The 22,204-nt window shown below is 34.9% G+C and overlaps 1 protein-coding gene and 1 non-coding gene across 2 annotated transcripts in view; one reads left to right on the plus strand and one right to left on the minus strand.

The window, feature by feature from the left end:
• The window catches only part of CCDC150 (coiled-coil domain containing 150), an 88,075-nt gene that overhangs the window by 37,641 nt on the left and 28,230 nt on the right, over positions 1–22,204 (minus strand). The window contains exons 8-14 of the mRNA XM_032278788.1: positions 21,572–21,615; positions 18,738–18,830; positions 16,834–16,941; positions 14,924–15,048; positions 14,462–14,639; positions 13,837–13,905; positions 2,917–3,030 (exon numbers count right to left, since the gene is read on the minus strand). Coding sequence (XP_032134679.1) covers positions 2,917–3,030; positions 13,837–13,905; positions 14,462–14,639; positions 14,924–15,048; positions 16,834–16,941; positions 18,738–18,830; positions 21,572–21,615 — 731 coding nt within the window. The remainder of the gene's footprint in view (positions 1–2,916; positions 3,031–13,836; positions 13,906–14,461; positions 14,640–14,923; positions 15,049–16,833; positions 16,942–18,737; positions 18,831–21,571; positions 21,616–22,204) is intronic.
• Positions 8,383–8,570, plus strand: LOC116552055. The gene has a single exon (XR_004269180.1).

Below are 22,204 nucleotides of genomic sequence, written 5' to 3' on the forward strand. Positions count from 1 at the left end.
TATGCAGCCATCAAAAACGATGAGTTAGGGTCCTTTGTAGGGACATGGATGAACCTGGAAACCATCATTCTCAGCAAACTGACAGAAGAGCAGAAGATCAAACGCCGCATGTTCTCACTCATAGGCGGGTGTTGAACAATGAGAACACATGGACACAGGGAGGGGAGCACTACACACTGGGGTCAGTTGGGGGGAAATAGGGGAGGGACAGTCGGGGGTGGGAAGCTGGGGAGAGATAGCAAGGGGAGAAATGCCAGATGTAGGTGATGGGGAGGAAGGCAGCAAATCACACTGCCACGTGTGTTCCTATGCAACAATTTTGCATGTTCTTCACATGTACCCCAAAACCTAAAATGCAATAAAATAAATAAATGTGAAAAAAAAAAAAAGAAACATCATACAGAGAAAAATGCCAAGCATTAGAATATCCATTTTAACTCAGAAACACACAGATAACGCTCTTTGGAAAAACAGGAAGTAAAAATAGGGAGAATTATCTTAAGATATGAAAGGTAGGTTGCCAAAGATCAAAAGTAAACCACAAAATTATTTCTAAAATCATTTTGTAAACCCAGGTGAGCTGTACAAGTTAGCTGAAGCTGTTATAAGAATACACAAAACCAGTGGGATACTGGCATCTTGGTAAACCTATTTTATAAGCAGACTATAAACATTTTTTTAAGTTTTTAATTATTTTGAATTTTTTATTCAAAATATTTAACAACCAGTATGGCATGAGCCCCAGCAAATCAAATCAACTTTGACATCTGCATGAGTGCACAATGACAATGTCATCCTGGTTTTAAGAAATAATACATTTCAGTTCATTATTTAATTTCAAGTCATTAAAGTCCCAGTTATACAGGAAATTATATTTCTTTCTGGTGCTACAATTTTAAAATATATGTTTAAACCCCAAAAGAAAAGTGGGGAGGATAATCATTCAAATTGAACTCAGGCATGGAAACCTTCCTACATGTGGATCTTTTCTCACTGTGGTTCCCTGACTGACTGTCAGTAGTAACAGAATTAACTGCACTATCACTACAGGCTAAAATGGCAAAAAATAAACCTAAAATTAGGAAATGTAAAAGAAAAAGCAGAGAGAATATTATTGCAATATGACATTAATCCTTACTGCCTGGCAAAACAGACATGACCCTCTTTGTATTCTAGTCAGTCAATGTTTTTAATGCACCTATTATGTATTAGGCATTCTGCTAGGCAAGGGAAGATAAAAATGAGTAACTGCTGGTTTTGTATTAGAAGAGAGTGAACACAGATGCATAAATAAGTCCACTTCTAATCAATGTAGTAATTATTCTGATATATGGGTGTGCAGAGTATACTGTGGGATACCTACACTAGGAGAGATCCTCTTGGCATTGCAGGCCATGAGAGGTTAAGAGCCTTCCCAGGTCACACAGTAAATGGAGGTTGAAACCAAGTCTATCTGAATTCAAGTTTGTGGCATTACACAGAAAACACACACATGTGTATTTCCAAAAATCAATGAGGGGTTATACCAGAAGGTACCCTTTATAAAGAATTTCAAGTTTTAACGGTCAAAGACCAAAAATAAACTGCCAGCATTGAATGACAATAGGTTTAATGATATTGCTAAGATTCAAAAACAAATCCTGAAATCTCTAGTTCATTCCTCAAACTCATATAGCCAATTGAAGCATTTCCAGGCAGGCGTGGTCAGAGATACCTCTGAGGGGAGACAGAACTGCAAGCTAGAATTGTGTTGTCTATGAGTTATCACTGGGAACCCGTAATCAAGACAGGTAGGCAGGCAAAAATCAACACTGACTAAATCACTGGCAAGATCTGTCAAAGTCACTAATAAAGTAAGGCTAGGCCTGCTCACTGGCAATGGATTCAGGAAATAGACTGAGAATGTGGTCTTCCAAAGGAACCCAGCTTAGGCTAGCCAACAAGCAAAGGACATGGCTAAATCTTTAATTCTGTAGAGAGAGGGGGTTGTTCTAAAATAGTACCAGGGTTTACAGCTAATGGATCCTGTCATTCCAATAGTCACTTATTTTTCTCTGAGACAGTTCAGATACTAAGAATTCAATAAACATTAGCTATCTGCTACATGTACTGTATGTATGAATTTACTTAAGCTCAAACATCCTCACAGTAATAGCATTATTGTCCTCATTTTGACAGATTAAGAAACTGAGGCTCAGAGAGGTTAAGGATCATACCCAAGGTCATGGCCAAAACTGAAAAGTAGGAAATCTGGCTTGAAACCCATGACAATATAAGAAGATTTAGACTTAGTCTGTATAATTTTTCATAGTTGAAGTAATGAGTAGCTTATGACGGCTTGAAAGACTTTAGCTCAGGGTCTTCTAAGAATTTTCGAAGATTATTTGCATGCTTAAAAGCATTTAGTAATACTTTTTCATGTATTCAAAAGCATGCAAGAAAATTATTAGCTACTTAACAGAATGACCATATCTTTAAATCCCCTTTACTTGGAGAAGATGTTTTAAGAACTGTATCATTTATTTGTAATGCACTGACCTTGTCAAATAGCTTTCAGAAATCAGACTTATTACTGATTGCCTAATGGAAGGAATTGTCTGATCAGGAAAAAAATACAAGTTTTTCCTCATAATTTATGGAAGAGGAACTATTTTAAATTGTTGTATATATCTGTATTTTTCAGTAACATAGATGGTTTGTGAAGGCAAATGTTTAATAAATGCCTTGAATTCACGGTTTCTCAAATTAACTATTGTTTGGCTACTGTAAAAATCTCTGCTATATTTGTTCTGAATTATTCAAGATTTATAATAATTATGAAAACACAAAGAAAACCCATCTTCTGACTTCTGGTTGTTGCTGTTTCTGAACTCATTAGTCACTAATTGGTATTTGGACTGACCTTTTTATACCCACCCCATGGTAATCAGAAGTGACTTGCTGAAGTTCTAGGGAAGCCATTCGATCTGTCAGTTGCTTATTCTCTTCTTCAAGAGTCTGCAGGTTCTGGGTTAATGTGTTTATGTCTACCTTTAGAGAAACAAAAGCAAAAAATAAACCATTCATGCCAGATCCAAAAAAATATTATCTTATTTTTAAAATAACAATTATAACTATAAAATGGACAATATCTTCCATATGTTCCCTTGCCTCTAAATGTGGAGATTTGACCAGTCAGTCTGATAGCTCTATGATGTTTCTAAGAACCCTTTTCTCTGTATGGTTTGTGGGTCTAAATTTTTTTATTTTTAAATAACCCTTTTCCATTTTTTGAGTTTTTCTAGTTGCCCTCAACAAAAGGGTTATTGTAAATTATATAGTTCTCCTTTACTATAAGTTAAAATCCTTCTGGTATTAACTTAAAAGCAATTCAAGCTCATGAATACAGATGCAAAAATCTTCCACAAAATATTAGCAAAACAAACCCAGCAATATATAAAAAGATAACAAATTACGACTAAGTGAAGCTTATGCCAGTAATGCAAAGCTTGTTGAACATTTAACATCAATCAGTATAATACACCACATCAACAGACTATAGAATAAAAACCAAATAATCATCTTAATACTCACAGTAAAATAATTTCATAAAATTCAACATCAATTCATTACAAAAACTCAGCAAACCGGAAATGAAAGGTAACCACCTCTAGTTGATAAAATGTATCTATAAAAATCCTACAGCTAATATCAAAATTAATGGTAAAAAACTTTCCCCCTAGGGAAAAGGCAAAGGTATCCACTTTCACCACTCCTATTCCACATCATACAGGAGGCCATAGCTGGTGCAATAAAGCAAGAAAATATAATAAAAGGCATAAAGATTGGAAAAGCAGAAATGAAACTGTCTCTACTCAAGATATATGATCATCTAAAGAGGAAATACCAAAGAATCTCCAAAAAAGGTACTAGAATAAGTGAGTGTGTCAAGGCTGACAAATACAAGGGCAAATCTATTGTATTTCTATATATTAACAATGCACAATTAAAAATTCCTATTTTATTAAAATGCCATTTAAAACAGTACTAATACTATAAAATTCTTTAAGTACAAATCTAACAAAATATGTCTAAGATGGGATGTGCTGAAAATTACAAAATACTGATGAGAGAAATAAAAAACTAAAATAAAATAGATATATCATGTTCATGTACTGACATGTGTTGTGTAACAATCAACAATGGACCACATATGCAACAATGGCTGTAGCAATAGGCTAAACCATATAACCTAGGCGTGTCATAGACTCAAAATAAAGGGATGGAGGAGAATCTACCAAGCAAGTGGAAAACAGAGCAAAGCAGGGGTTGCAATGCAGTTTCTGACAAAGCAGACTTTCAACTAATAAAGATTAAAAAAAGAAAAGAAGGGCATTACATAATGGTAGAGGGTTCAATTCAACAAGAAAAACCAAATCCTAAATATATATGTACCCAACACAAGAGCACCTAGATTCACAAAGCAAGTTCTTAGAGACCTTCAAAGAGACTAAGACGCCCATACAATAATAGTGGGAAACTTTAGGACTCCACTGACAACATTAACAGATCATAGAGACAGAAAATTAACAAAGATATTCAGGATCTGAACTCAGCACTAGATCAAAAGGAACTGACAGAAATGTACAGATCTCTCCACCCCAAAACAACAATGTACATTCTTCTCATCGCTACATGGCATTTACTCTAAAATTGATCACATAATTGGAAGCAAAGCACTCCTCAGCAAATGCAAAATTAACAAACAGTCTCTCGGACCACAGCACAATTAAATTAGAATTCAAGACTACGAAATTCATTGAAAGCCACACAACTACATGGAAATTGAACAACCTGATCTTGAATTACTCCTGGGTAAATAATGAAATTAAGGCAAAATTCAATATGTTCTTTAAAACTAATGAGAAAAAAGAGATAATGTACCTAAATCTCTAGGACACAGCTAAGGCACTGTAAAGAGGAAACTGTGTTGCACTAAATGACCACATCAAAAAATTAAATCTCAAGTTAACAACCTAACTTCAGAACTAAAAGAACTAAAGAATAAAGAGCAAACAAATCTCAAAGATAGCAGAAGACAAGAAATAACCAAAATCAGAGGTGATCTGAAGGAAATAGAGACACAAAAACCATTCAAAACATCAACAAATCCAGAGCTGTTTTTTAAGAAAAAAATTAATAAAATAGACTTCTACCTAGACTAATAAATAAGAAAGGAGAGAAGTTTCAAATAAACAATCAGAAATAATAAGGGGAATATTACATTGACCCCGCAGAAATGCAAACAACCATCAGAGAATATTATAAACATCTCGATGCACATAAACTAGAAAATCTAGAAGAAACAGGTAACTTCCTAGATATATACACCCTCCCAAGACTGAACCAGGAAGAAGAAATTGAATCCCTGAACAAACCAATAACGATTTCAGAAATTGAGGCAGTAATAAATAGCCTACCAACCAAAAAACACCTAGGCTCAGACAGATTCACAGCTGAATTCTACCATTTGTACAAAGAACAACTGGTATCATTTCTACTGAAACAATTTCAAAAAATTGAAAAGGAGGGACTCCTCTCTAACTTGTTCTATGAGGCCAGCATCATCCTGATACCAAAACCTGGTAGAGATACAACCACAAAAAAAAAACTGCAGGACAATATCCTTGGTGAACACTGATGCAAAAATTCTCAATGAAATACTGGCAAACTGAATCCAGCAGAACATCAAAAAGCTTATCTGCCATGATCAAGCAGGCTACATCACTGGGATGCAAGGTTAGTTCAACATATACAAATCAATAAATGTGATGGATCACATAAACAGAACTAAAGAGAAAAACCACATGATTATCTCAATAGATGCAGAAAAGGCCATCAATAAAATTCAACATCCCTTCACGTTAAAAACTCTCAATAAACTAGGCATTGAAGGAACATACCTCAAAATAACAAGAACCATCTATGACAAACCCACAACCAACATCATACTGAACTGGCAAAAGGTGGAAGCATTCCCCTCGACAGCCGGCACAAGACAAGATGCCCTCTCTCACCACTCCTATTCAATATAATATTGGAAGTTCTGGCCAAGGCAATCAAGAAAGAGAAAGAAATGAAGGGCATTTAAATAGAAAGGGAGGAAATCAAACTATCGCTGATTGCAATGATGTGATCCTATATTTCAAAACCCTATCACCTCAGCCCAAAAGCTTCTTCAGCTGATAAGCAACTTCAGTCTCAGGGTATAAAACCAATGTGAAAATATCATTAGCATCCTACACACCAACAACAGTAAATCTGAGAGCCAAATCATGAATGAACTCTCATTCACAGTTGTCACAAAAGCAATAAAATACCTAGGAATACAGCTAACCATGGAGGTGAAAGGTCTCTACAAGGAGAACTACAAAACACTGCTCAAATAAGAGACGACACTAACAAACAAAAAAACATTCTATGCTCATGGATAGGAAGAATCATGCCATTAAAATGGCCATACAGCCTAAAGCAATTCACAGATTCAATGTTATTCCTATTAAACTACCATTGACATTCTTCACAGAGCTAGAAAAAACTATTTTAAAATTTATATGGAACCAAAAAAGAGCCTAATAGTTAGCCTGAATCCTAAGCAAAAAGAACAAAGCTGGAGGTATGCTACTCAACTTCACACTATACTACAGGGCTATAGTAACCAAAACAGCATGGTACTGGTACAAGAACAGACACATAAGACCAATGGAACAGAAAGGAGAACCCAGAAATAAGACCACATACCTACAGTTATCTGATCTTCAACAAACCTGACAAAAACAAGCAATGGGGAAAGGATTCTCTGTTCAATAAATAGGACTGGGATAATTGGCTAGCCATATGCCTAAAATGGAAACTGGACCCATTCCCTACACCATATACAAAACTTAACTCAAAATAGATTAAGGACTTAAATATAAAACCAAAAATTATAAAAACTCTGGGAGACAACCTAGGTAATACTATTCAGAACATAGGCACAAGCAAAGATTTCATGACAAAGATGTCAAAAGCAATCACAACAAAAGCAAAAGTTGACAAATGGGATCTAATTAAACTAAAGAACTTCTGCATAGCAAAAGAAACTATCAACAGAGTGAACAGACAGCCTACAGAATGGAAGACTACACATCTGACGAAGTTCTAATATCCAGCATCTATAAGGAACTTAAACAAATTTACAAGAAAAAGACAAACAACCTAATTAAACAATGGGCAAAAGACATGAACAGACACTTCTTAAAAGACATACATGTGGCCAACAATCATATGAAGAAAGCTCAACATCACTGATCATTAGAGAACTGTGAATCAATACCACAATAAGATGCCATCTCACACTAGTCAGACTGACTATTATTAAAAAGTCAGAAAAGTAACAAATGCTGGTGAGGTTATGGAGAAAAAGGAACACCTGTACACTGCTGGTGGGAGTACAAGTTAGTTCAACTACTGTGGAATACAGTGTGACAATTCCTCAAAGTCCTAAAGACAGAAATACCCTTTGATCCAGCAATTCCATTATGGGGTATATACCCAAAGGAATATAAATCATTCCATTATAAAGACACATGTATGTATATATTCATTGCAGCACTATTCACAACAGCAAATACATGGAATCAAGCTAAATGCTCATCAATGATAGACTGGATAAATAAAATGTGGTACATACAAACCATGGAATACTATAAAGCCATAAAAAAGAATGCGATCATGTCCTCATGATCATGGATGAAGCTAGAGGCCATTATCCTTAGCAAACTAACACAGGAACAGAAAACCAGGTATCACATGTTCTCACTTATAAGTGGAAGCTAAATGATGAGACTATATGAACACACAGAGGAGAACAATGCACACTGGGGCATATCAAATGCTGAAGGAGGGTGGAGGGAGAGGATCAGGAAAAATAATAATACCTGGGTGATGAAATAATCTGCATGACAAACCCCCATGATACACATTTACCTATGTAACAAACCTGCACATGTACCCCTGAATGTAAAAGTTAAAAAAAAAATAACCTAGGTGTGTAGTAGGCGACACCATCAAGGTTTGTGTAAGTATCCTCTATTGCATAACAACCAAATTGCTCAGAGATGCATTTCTGAGAATGTATTTCCATCATTAAGTGACAACATGACTGTATTACAAGATTCAATATTGCTGAGATGTTAACCCTAATTTCAGTTGAAATCCCCACAAGACATTTTTGTAGAAATCATTAAGGTCATTCTAAAACGTACACAAAAAAGCAAATGAAATAGCTAAATCACTTTGGGAAAAGAACACTGTTGGAGTAAACTACCTAACTTCAAGATTTATAATAAAGCTACAATAATCATGGTCTGTGGAAAGTCTCCTCTGTTGTTGAACTTGTCCAGTTGTGAGTGCAGCCATGTACCAGGCAGCCCAAGCCTAACATAAAATAAATTCCCAGGAGAAGTCTTTCCTGGGTTTTGAATTTGCAGTAATAGGTGTGAGAATTCTAGCAGCAGTTTGTTGATGTGAGATTAGAAATGAAAGCTAAAAGAGGGTTGCCAATTGTGTGGATGAATGTAAAAGACATGCCCCAAAACATACGTAAGTAAATTGTTGAAAGCAAGAGACACAAAAGCTTAAAAGTAGCAAAAGAGAAGTGATTTATGTACAAGAAAATCTCCACAAGATTAACAGCTGATTTCTCATCAGAAACTTAAGGCTAGAAATCAGTGGGATGACATTCAAAATGCTGAAAGAAAAACACTTAACCATGAATTCTCAATTCAGCAAACCTATTCTTCAAAAACAAAAACAAAAAAAAATTTAGACATTCCAGATAAATAAAAATTGATAGAATTCATACAAGAGCTTTTCTTCTGGTTTAAACATACTCTTGAGAATGTGGTTCTTCAGACTCTTCACCTAAAATGTGGAGTCATTTCTCCAGGTCCTCATCTTTGGTGGGGTTTGGATTGTGAAGCTAGAAAGCATAACTCTGTAAGAAATACTAAAGGAAGTTATTTAAGCTAAAATAAAAAGGCACTAGACAATATCTGGAAACCACATAAGAAATAAAAGGTAACAGTAAACATAGCAACACAGGTATATATAAAAGTTAGTATATATTTTTGTAATTCTTTTTGTTATGAAAACCAAATATAGAATAAATAAGGGAGTTAAAATGGTGCATTTGAAATATATATTTAACACAAAAAAGGCACTAATTGAGAAATAGAGGAATAAAAAGCAAAATACAAAACAAAAAATAGCAAAATGGCAGGTATAAATCCTACCTGAATAGTAATGATATTAAATATAAATGGGTTAAACCACTCCAATTACAAAGCAGAGACATGCAAAATGAGTTTTTAAAAAACCAACTATATGCTCTTTATAAAATATACACTTTAGTTCCAAAGGCACGAATGGGGTTGAAAGCAAAAGGACAGGAATATATACCATATAAATTAAACAGTAATCCAAAAAGAGCTAGAGTGACTGTACTAATAGACAAAATAGACAGTAAGAAAAAACTGGTGTGATCAACATTATATATTGAAAAAAGTGTTTATCCATCAAGAATATGTGTCATTTATAAATATATGTGCACCTAACAACAGAGGACAAAAATATATGAAGCAAAAAAATGACAGTATTGAAGGAACAAATAAATAATTTAACAGTAATAGTTGGAGACTTCAATATCTCATTTTCAATAACCAATAGAACAACTAGACAGAAGATTGATGAGGAAACAGAAGACATGAGCACACTATAAACCAACTAGACCTAACAGACACCTATGGAACAATCCTCCCAACTATAGCAAAATACACATTTTTCTCAGGTGCACATGGAACATTCTTCAAGGTATATCCTTGTTATACCATAAAACAGCTCTCAATAAATCTGAAAGGACTGATAGCACACAAAGTATGTTCTCTAACCACAATGGAAAAAAATTAGAAATCAATAAAAGAAAATTTGGGGAATACACATATGTGAATAAACATGACACTTCTAAACAACCAATGGGTCAAAAAGAAATTTCAAGGGAAATTAAAGAACAGTTTGAGATGAACAAAATGAAAACATAACAAAACATCTCATATGCAGCTAAAGCAGTGCAGAGAGGGAAATTCATAGCTGCAAACACTTATTTTTTAGTTTTTTACGAGCAATCCCCTGAACCAGAATAGGTTCAGAGTACTTCAGTAGGCACTTACATTTAAAAAAAGAAATATTTCTCAAATCAATAATCTAAGCTTATCTTTAGAAACTAGAAAAAGAAAAGCAAGTTAAACCCCAAGCAAACATAAAGAAGATAATAGTGAGGATTAAAACAGAAATAAGATAGAGAAAAATATATAAAACCTTCTACAATTTGGTTCTCTGGAAAGATCAACAAAACTGACTTACCTTTAGCTGGACTAACCAAGAACAAAATACAGGAGACACAAATTATTAAAATTAGAAATGAAAGAGAAGACTCTACTACTGACCTTACAGAAAGAAAGACAAGGGGTTACTCTGAAAATTGTAAGCTAACAAACTAGCCTAGACGAAATGGACAAATTCCTAGAAATAACCAACTACTGAAACTGACTCAAATAAAGATAGAAAATCTGCATAGACTTATAAGAATAAAAATAATAAATGAAACAAAGAAACAAAACTTTCTACACACAAGAAAGCCCAAAACCAGATGGTTTCACTGGTAACTGCTACAAAATGTTTAAAGAAGAATTAACCCCGATCCCTCACAAACTCCTCCCAACAATAGAAATAGAGGGAATACTTACCAAATCATTTTAAGAAGCCAATATTACCTTGATAGCAAAACCAAAAACATTACAAGAAAATAAAACTACAGAACAGTATCCCTTATGAACAGAGCTGCAAAAAAAAATCTTAACAAATTACTAGCAAGCCTAATGCAACAACATATAAAAAGGACAACATGACCAAGTAAAATTTATCCAAGGAATGAAAGCTTAGTTGTGCATTTGAAGTCAATCACTATAATACACCATAGTAATGGAACAAAGGACAAAACCCACAAGATCATCTCAACTGACATAGCAAAAGCATTTGGCAAAATTCAACATAATTTCAAGACAAAAATTCCCAACAAACTGGAAACAGAAGGGAATTTTCTAATCCTGATGAAGAGCATTGAAAAAACCCACAGTTGACATCACACTTAATGGTGACATACTAAAAGCTTTCCCCCTTAGATCGGAAACAAGACAGGGAAGTCTGCTGTCACCAATTCTATTCAATATTGCACTGGAGATTCTACCAGGAATTATATACGAAAATGAAATAAAAGGCAGCAAAATTGGAAAGGAAGAAGTGAAACAATCTCTATTTGTAGATCATACTATCTTATACACTAGTCTTCACTGTCATTGATAGGTTTTTGGAGACTGCAACTTTAAGTGAAATGATAATGTATGACAAAATCAATTTTTTCTTATCAACATCATAACACAACAACATTGAATGAAATGATGTTATTCAAGGACCTGCTGTATATCATTTCACTTGAAATTTAAACCTAAGAACCTATTGATGCTGTCAAGTCAGGACTTACTGTATACAGAAAATACAAAACAAATTGTATTACTGAGATTGCAATACTCCTCAAATTGATCTATAGACTCAATGCAAGCCTTATCAAAATTCCAGCTACTCTTTTTTACAGAAATGGAAAATCTGGTCCTAAAATTCACATAGAAATGCAAGGACCTAGAATAGCTAAAACAATCTTCAAAAAAAAAAAAAAAAAGAGTTGGGAGATTCACATTTAGATGTCAAAACTTCCTACAACAATCAAAGTGAACCAGCAACCAACAGAATAACAGAATGAGAAAACATTTTTGCAATCTACCTACCTGACAAAAGAGCTAATATCCAGAATCTACAAAGAACTTAAGCAAATGTACAAGAAAAAAACAACCCCATCAAAAAGCAGGCAAAAGATATGAACAGACACTTCTCAGAAGACATTTATGCAGCCAATAAACGTATGAAAAAATGCTCATCATCACTGGTCATTAGAGAAATGAAAATCAAAACCACATTGAGATACCATCTCATGCCAGTTAGAATGGTGATCATTAAAAAATCTGGAGACAACAGATGCTGGAGAGGATGTGGAGAAATAGGAACACTTTTACACTGTTGGTGGAAGTGTAAATTAGTTCAACCACTGTAGAAGACAGTGCCGCAATTCTTTAAGAGGATCTTGAAATAGAAATACCATTTGACCCAGCAATCCCATTACTGGATATACACCCAAAGGATTATAAATCGTCCTATAAAGACATATGCCCATGTATGTTCACCGTGGCACTGTTTACAATAGCAAAGATTTGGAACCAACCCAAATGCCCATCAATGATAGACTGGATAAAGAAAATGTGGCACATATACACCATGGAATGCTATGAAGCCATAAAAAAGGATGAGTTCGTGTCCTCTGCAGGGATGTGGATGAAGCTGGAAACCATCATTCTCAGCAAACTGACACAAGAACAGAAAACCCAACACTGCATGTTCTCACTCGTAAGTGGGTGTTGAACAATGAGAACACACGGACACAGGGAGGGGAACATCACCGACCGGGGCCTGTTGTGGGGTGGAGGGCTTAAGGGAGGGATAGCAGGGGGTTGGGGGACTGGTGAGGGATAACATTAGGAGAAATACCTGATGTAGGTGATGGGGGGAATGGATGCAGCAAACCACCATGGCATGTGTATACCTATGTAACAATCCTGCACAACCTGCACATGTACCCCAGAACTTAAAGTATAATAAAAATTAAAAAATATTTACATGTATATATGGTAATATTAATGCTACTTGGGCAAACCAGAAGCAAAGAAGCAGTCAAGGCTTGATGACTCTACCCAATACCTGTTGCTGGATTTCTTGTCTAAGTAAGCTAATATTCCTTACTGCTCCAGATATATTCTCTAGATGACAGTGATACATAATCTTTACTCTCTTCAAAATTTGAAATACAAACAGCAATGTTTTAAGGATTGGTAGGATTTCATTTGTTTCTCTGGACATTCCACTTTTTTAGAGCCCATAAAATGGTACCTGGAAGATAAAGTGGCAAGTGCTGATAGGTACTTAAGCAGTCTTAGTTCTTGTTTGTTTGTTTTTTTGTGAGAGGGAGTCTTGCTCTGTCACCTAGGCTGGAGTACAGTGGCGCAATCTCAGTTCACTGAAACCTCCTCCTACTGGGTACAAGCGATTCTCCTGCCTCAGTCTCCCAAGTAGCTGGGATTAGAGGCACCTGCCACCACACCCAGCTAATTTTTGTATTTTAGTAGAGATGGGGGTTCACTATGTAGGTCAAGCTGATCTCGAACTCTTGACCGCAAATGATCCGCCCGCCTTGTCCTCCCAAAGTGCTGGGATTACAAGCATAAGCCTCTGCGCCTGGCTGTTAGTTGTTTATTTTTATTTAAAAACAGCCTAGTCAGCAATCATCTCTTTGCCTCTCACAGACCAATCAGCTAACTCTCAGGTGACTTCTTGGCTAAAATCCTCAGTTAACACTAGGGCCAAAGGCAGTGATGACTCACTGGCAAACATCAGATGCTCAACAAGAAAACGTTCCCCAGAAACAGACTTCTGCTGCAGTGACTAGTGTACTGTGAGTGGCATCCAGCTTTGCAGCTCTCCTTTCTCCCACAGCTTGGTATTCATCACCCATCTTTTCATTAAGATAAGATGATACAGTAGGCAGTAATACAGACGGAAATATAGTGAAATATCAATAAGTAAAATGTAGAATACCTTGTTTTTAGCTAATTCTTTTTCCAAATTGCATCTTTCTTGTGCTATTTCTTTTTCTGTTTTATTAACCTGCCCAAGGGGGGTGGGAAAAAAAAGAACTGGGTCAATTTTACAGCAGCTGACAGGCTCCACTATAGCAGACATATCCTGTGTGTCAATTAATACCTACACTGCAGAGATAGCACATCCTCTCAGAAAAGGGGCCAATCAAGGAGTCTCTGAAGCAGAGCAGACTTCACAAATAGCCCTGAAATTAGAAAGACACGTCTACATGTCAGACTCTGCTGGTTCCTTCCTAAGTAGGAAGACAGGGCTATTACCCCTTAACCTCCACTGTCCCACTCCTTCAGGGAAAATCAATTTTTAAAATCTGATCCCTTAACTAACATGAGGATGTGTGAACTACTAGTTAACATTCACTAATGCTGGATAAGGATATACTGTTCTATTTGGCACAGACTACTTCACATGCTAAAAGGCATAGGTTAGCCACCTAAAGATTCTTTATTGGGCAACTCAGACAAACTGCATCTGGGTTTCTTTTCTTGTCTTTTGCATTTAAAATATAATTTTAAAACACCACCACACCACAAAGAGAAGATAATGTCAATCTGCTTCTACCTACCTCCCTCTGAAATCTTTCTTTCTCCTCTAGCAGAAACTTCTTCTCTTGCACTGATGCTTCCAATTCACCTCGCAATCTTGCAATAGTTGATTCTAGCAGCTCTTTTTGCACAGATGTTCTCTTTTCAGCATCCTGTGCTTTCTGGATACACTGGTTATGCTCAAGGATTAAATGATCCCTGCAGGAAAAGAACAAGAACATACGAAAGCTAAATGAGAGTTCTAATTTAACAGAAAGAGTAATTAAATGTTCTTACAGAACATATTTCCTGACTAAGAGTAGTTACCAAAATGGTCTAACAAAACTAGTTTCTTAAGGGCAGAGTCTTAATTTTATCTTTGTAACTGGCCCAAAAATGCAGGATTAAATGTTTTCATTGAAGACAGGCAGACACACACACACGATAAGAAACGCAAATGCAAGAACGAAAAATGTGTAAGAAGTTGCCCATAATTTACTTACAGATGTTCTTGGAGTTGGGTTTTCTCATTCTGAACAGTCTGTAGTTCATTTGTGATACTGGCATGGGCTGCATCCAGCAGTAAGTTTTGTTCTTGAAATGTCTGCGTCATCATTTTCTGCTCTACCTGAGTGTTAAAAGCAGTATTAGAAGTTGAGGCTCTAGAAAATCTTTTGATAGCTGGGATTACAGGGTATCATTTGGAGTAACTGATCAAAGACACTGAACTAACTTAAAAAAAAAAGTTTTATTTATATAAATAAAATCTCTTTTTAAAATAATTAATTTTAATGCCCAGTTTCTCTTTGTACTCTTCTGAGTTGACCAAAATTCTACCATTTTATAGCTCTACTAACCAATAGTGAAGATGCATTATTTACCCAGCCTACTGAAAAACTATAAAACTCCTAATACCAACAGATTTTTAAAGATAGTGTATTAGGAGTATTTTTGGCATTTTAAAATTTCAATATGGTACTTTATTTTTAAAAGTAAAACAATATAAATGTATATAAAATGAAAAGATCCCTTCCTATTCACACTTCCCCTCTAAATAATCCCACATTCTAAGGATTACCACGTTGAACAGTTTGCTGTGAATTCTTTTGAGGCTATCTTAAATTGCACTCAGATACTGTTACAGCAGAAGCACTATAACTGTTACACAAAATTTATTTTCTTTGCCTCACCATTTTGAAATTATCAAAACATAACATTTTTGTGTACCACATAATCCATTAAGTTTTTGCAAATACAGTACATATTAATCAGTTTTATTAATACTTTTTAACACACTTCTATTTTAACAATATTTGATTGCAAAGCAAGCCTTCATACTTGGTAAAATGGGATCCCAATTGTGTTATAAAATTTTGAAATACTTGTAATAAATAGTATTATATATTCAGTCCACTGAATAAGTCCATGATAGTAGGAATTCTGTCTTGTTCACCACTATGATCCTATCTAGATACAGCATTATACTTGCACAGAGTTAAAAAACTAATTATTTATTCAGTATATGTTACGTGCAAAGTGTGCTTAGCACTATGAGAAATAATGTCCTTGCTTCTAGGAAGCTCACAGTGTAACCCAGGAAAAGAACCAGCACATAAATTACCACTAGAGAATGCAGAATAGGGAATTAGCATAGCAATTAAACATACTGACTCTGAAGTCAGCCTGGATCAAAACGCAACTCTACTTCTTACTAGTTAGGTGAATTTGGGCAAGTGAACTTCTCTAACCCTCATTTTCTTATCTGTAAAATGAGCATAATAAATATCATTTTACATAATGGCTGCTACAATTAAAGGAGGTAATATGTGTAAAATCCTAAGCACAATGTTTGGTGTATATAGAAAGCAATGCTTATAAAAAGAGAAAGTGATTATTACTATGGTAGTCTGTTTAGTGTCCCAGGAATAGAAGTTGAAATGGAAAACTTATTCCTTCTTATTGGGATGAGAAAGCTCCCTGATGAAGGTGACTCAAAGAATAAACAGAATTTCAGATATTGAAGACAAAGTAAAAAGCATTCTCAGCATAGAAAATGACATAAGCAAAATGGGAAACTGTAAGGTGTTTGAGGAAAAGGTTAAGTACTTTAGGGTTAGTCACATATGTTCTCCATGATTCTATAAATAATGGGACAAGTAATTATTTTTTTCCTCAAGTGATAATATTTGAGAAGAAGCCATGAAAATCCTTGAGTGTAAGGCCAAATCACCCCTCTGATGAAAAGTGAAAAGCATTAATAGAAATAATTCAGTCAATTTTTTGAAATTTATTGTTAAAATATTTTATTTTTCCAGTTGGCCATGGACATTTCCTGATCTATCAACCAGGGTGGCTTTCTGCCACCTGGTGAACTCTATTAAATTTAACACATTCACTAGTGTTAAATGAATACCTGCAGAATGGCCTGATGCTCAGCAATGATTCTGGCTTTCTCCATACTAACAGTCTGAAGTGTGCAGCTCAGCTCTGAACACTTTTTAGTCAACTGGTCATTCAAAACCTAAGAAAACACACACAGTGATTCACTGGTTTCTCCAATAAAGAATCATTTTTTACTTACGTATCATTATTTTTAATGAATGCATAGTATCTCACTATATATGTGAACCTAATTTATTTAACCTATCCTCAATTCACATTGCATTAGTCTAAAAAATACTTTCAAATATTAAAAGTCTATACTCTACAAAATTATAAATTAAGAGATTTGTTGATTTGGTAGAGCAATTGATGCATACAGCATTTTACTGATCTATTCTTCACAACTTTGAACACTGGTTCATTAGAGCAAGACATCTGCAAAATGGAATTTATAATGTCAGTGCCTAGCCAATATCATAGAAATCCATGAGCATTCAGAATTATTTAGCTGGTAACACAAAATACCTAAGCTCCTTCGCCACCAACTGACAATATTCATAAAAGCAAAATATAATGATTTTACCATCACAGCATTAATCTTTCAAAATAAAACAAAAATCTTTTGAGCTACACAGATCCATCATATATGTAGGTAGTTAACCATTCTCTTTCTTTTCATACTTTGAAATTTGTATTATTGCCAAGAAGATTTATCTCAATTATCAGTTATTTTTGCAAGGTAGATTTAGCAAATAACTTATGTTTTAAACAAGTTCTTCAAGAACAAGAAACTTTGAAGGAACACTATGAAAAAGAAACACAAAAAATAAAATGGAATAAAAGAAAAGATAAATAAAAGACTACGTGGCAAACATCACAAATGGTATGGACAGTACAGTAGTTAGAAACACATTCAGGGGCATAAAGTCGCACCAGATATACAAGCTATTCATCAAGGAATACCTGGGAGTGAAACAGAGGAGAACCCTTGCTCTTTGAAAAGAAATAGCTAATTTTCTTTGGAGCCAGATTACCTGAGTTCAAATTTCAACTCTGCCACCTACTATCTTTGCTCCTGAACTTCTTTGTGTATCAGCTTCCTTATCTTTAAAATGTGAATACCAGTTTCCATTTCATAGGGCAATTGTGAGGATTACAACTTGTTAGTAATATAAGGTGCCTAGAATTGTGCCTACAATGTGGAATGGGCTCAGTAAAAATGTTAACTACTATTAGCATAGGAAGAGTAATAGTAGTTGATGTTATTATATTTAAAAACACATTTTGTATTTTTAAATTATTTTTCTTTATTATAAAGAGAGCCCAGCAACACTATGATCCTAATATTGAGACAATCAAATTGTACCAAGAGAAAAGTTACTTTAAGTGATAAACAATTGTTTGGGCTCTGTGATAAACTCCAGTTTGCCTGCGTATCTGGTGACTCTTCTTGCTGCAGGTGCACATATATATAAAACATCAGCCCGATTTGAGAATCACCATCCCAGAAATGAGTACACATAAACTTTAAAATTCAGTAGACATTTGCTAGGTTCCTACTATGCTATTTACTATAGAAGATACAAAGAAAGTAAGACATAGCCCTTGCCATGGAACTATTCAGAAGTTCACTTTGAAGAGAGAAAGACATATATTTAATGAGAAAATCAGAAAGCAAACAAAGGCAAGTATAAACTAGTGCATAATTTTAGTGGTATAGCTTGTATACTTATACATAATAGGAATTTGGAGAATTAAATGAGAAATGTAGTTAATTTGATAATGTTTCAAAGATGAAATAAGTCTTATAGAAATAAAAAGTTGGGTGATGGAGATGGTATGAATTTATATAATCAAGACTAATTTTGTTTCTTGGTTATTTAATTGAACAAAATTAAATAACATCTAAAAACTAGTGAAAGCATGAAAATTTACTTGTGCTTTTTCTGATGCTTCATGAAGAGATATTATTTCAGACCTCAAATATTCATTTTCTTTGTGTTCCTTGTTGAAAGATATCTGCACATTCTGTAAGGAAAAAATAATAACTCTCTTTTTCACATATAAGAGATATTACATGCACCCCTGTAAAAATAACTGTTTTGTATTTCAGTCAGTACCAGTTCAAGTTCCAATGACATACACTGGAACTTTATAAGTGTCTTATAAAGAATTTATAAAAAATCTTGAAATCTTCAACTCCTGAACTTCTCTTTATTTCTAAATTATTTAATAAAATTGTTTATTTAAAACAATAATGAGATACCACTACATACCTATTACAATGGCCAAAATCTAGAACACTGACAACAACAAGTGTTGTCAAGGATGTGGAGCAATAGGGATTCTCGTTCATTGCTGGTGGAAACGTAAAATGGTACAGCCACTTTAGAAGACAGTTTGGTGGTTTCTTACAAAAGTAAACATATTCTTACCATATGATCCAGTAATCATGCTCCTTGGGATTTACCCAAAGGAGCTGAATACCTATGCCCACACAAAAACCTGCACACAGATACTTACAGCAGCTTTAATAATAATTGCCAAAACTCGGAGCAATCAGGATATCCATGAGTAAGTTAATGGATAAATTATGGTATATCCAGACAAAGGAATATTATTCAGCACTAAAAGGAAGGAAATGAGCTTTTAGCCAGGCACGATGGCTCATGCCTGTAATCTCAGCACTTTGAGAGGTTGAGGCAGGCAGATCACCTGACGTCAGGAGTTCCAGACCAAGTGGCCAACATAGTGAAACGCCTTCTCTAATAAAAATACAAAAATTAGCCAGGAGTGGTAGAGAGCACCTGTAATCCCAGCTAATCGGGAGACTGAGACAGGAAAATCGCTTGAACCCAGGAGGTGGAGGTTGTAGTGAGCTGAGATAGTGCCACTGTACTCCAGTCTGGGTGACAGTGAGACTGTGTCTCAAAAAAAAAAAAAAAAAAAGAAAAATGTGCTATCAAGCCATGAAAAGACATGAAGAAAACATAAGTATTTATTACTAAGTGAAAGAAGCCAGTCTGAATAGCTACAGACTGCGTGATTCCAACTATATGACATTCTGGAAAAGGCAAATTATGGAGACAGTAAAAAGATCAATGGTTGCCAGGGTTTAGTGGGGGAGGGAGGCAGAGCACAGAGGATTTTTTAGAGCAATGCAACTAATCTATATGATACTATAAAACATATCTACTATAATAGTAGATATGTCATTATACATTTGTTTAAATCCATAGAATGCACAACACCAAGAGTGAACCCTAATGTAAACTATAGACACTGGGTGATAATAATGTGTCAATATAGTTTCATCAATTGTAATAATGTACCACTCTGGTGGGGGATGTAAAACGGTGCATCCATTTTTCAAACGGATATCCATCAAATGGCTAATGAGGAAGACTATGCATGAATGGGGCACAGAGCATACAGAAAATCTCCTTACCTTTTGTTCACTTTTGTTGTAAACTTAAGACTGCTCTTAAAAATAAAGCCTATTTTAAAAAAAACCATTACATCTATTTTTATATTGAGATTCCAGTTAGAAAGAATTTGCCTAAAAGCATAACCTAAATATACCTGGTATCTTTATATCAAAGTTCTACTCCCTAAGATTAAGTATCTGTTATGTTATTATACAAACACATTTTTTCCTATTAGTAGTAAGATCTAATGACTTCAAAGGAACACATTCAAAGATCTTTTAAAGTTAAAAGTGAAGTTATTTTCAAAAACGAGGACCCAAGGGTGGAGCAGAAGAAAGCACCTTTGTTCTGTGGTTACAGAAAAAAAAAAAAAAAAAAGCTAGTTTCCTTTGAGATGAGAGAAGTGATACAGATGTGCATTGTAGATGAGGCTTTCCCTAAAAGGTATTTAGTAGAAAGGGGAAGGACAAAGTATAAATCCTCTTCCTACAGAGGAAGAACCACCCTTCTATTTTCCCAGGAGAAGCATCTCAAGAAAAATAAATATCATATAACACAGGATGAGATAGCATCCAAAAGAAATAGAATCAACACATCAACAGATTTAGAAATGTAGTAAGATATAAAATCATATTTATTTTTATTTTTGAGACAGAGTCTCGCTCTGTTGCCAGGATGGAGTGCAGTGGTGTGATCCTGGCTCACTGCAACCTCTGCTTCCTTGGTTCAAGCGATTCTCCTGCCCTAGACTCCCAAGTACCTGGGCCTACAGGTGCTCACCACCATATCCAGCTAGTTTTTGTATTTTTAGTAGAGACAAGGTTTCACCACGTTGGCCAAGATAGTCTCGATCTCCTGACCTCGTGATCTGCCCACCTTGGCCTCCCAAAGTGCTGGGATTACAGGTGTAAGCCACCGTGCCTGGCCAGTCATTTAACTTTAAAAATTATGGCAAAATATACATAAGTCAAAATTTATCATTCAAACCATTGTGAGTGTATAGTTTAGTGTCATTAAATACATTCACAGTTGTGCAACTTACCAACAACAAAAAGTTTTATTTCTTACATTTCATTATTTTATAACAATTAGTTTGCAAAAGGCTTAAGTCTATTAAAATAAGTCTAATAAAAATAATGTCTTATTAATTTGCCAACCGACATTTTTCAAACTCTAGTAACCTTCTTAATACTATTATCCTAAATATACTACTCATTCACATGAAACTTTTTTAAATAAAACTTTTATGAGAATCAGGATTGTAAGCCAACATGGATGAGGAAATAGGACTTAGCAAAGACAGAAAAGACCACCTCTGTACTCCACAACTTCAAAACTTACCTTATTTTCTTCAACCAATTTGGAAATGAGATCATCTCTAGAAACTAAAAACAAACATTTCACATAACTATGATAACAGTAACTTGCTACATTGAAATCACAGTGAGAAGCTTTAAATTTTTTATGTCTATTTTTTGTAGAGATAAGAACCCAACTATTTCCATCATATTTTTATAGATTAGAAACTGTTATGGAATTATCAAGAAACTAGTCCACAGTCATTTGCAATGGTAAATGCGGTCTCTGAAGGATGTTATGCTGAGAAGGAGTATGATCAAAGGATATGTGTTAGTGAGATCACTCTAACAAAGGTACAATAAAGGAAAGGAGATGAATTTAGTAGCTGTTAAAGTAACTGACATATGAGTAAATGACAATTCAATAAAGTAATGACAATAAGGACTATCTCTCACTGGTCATGACAACAAAGATGCAGAGGAAAAACAGATATATGAAACAGTAAACAGAGAGCACTTTAGGACTTGGTGGCTTACTGGTGGGGTAAAAGCAGCAAATGAGACAAGGAGAACAACTAGCATTCAGACTTGGGCAGCAGGGTGAACAGTGGACTCTTCAGGTACATAGGGAATACAGAGCATGGAGCAGGTAAAGAAAGAGTGAAACACTTAAGTT

The sequence above is a fragment of the Sapajus apella genome, unplaced genomic scaffold (genome assembly GCF_009761245.1).
Source record: "Sapajus apella isolate SASKATOON/1434 unplaced genomic scaffold, GSC_monkey_1.0 scaffold10, whole genome shotgun sequence".
In the NCBI taxonomy this organism is placed as follows: Eukaryota; Metazoa; Chordata; class Mammalia; order Primates; family Cebidae; genus Sapajus; species Sapajus apella.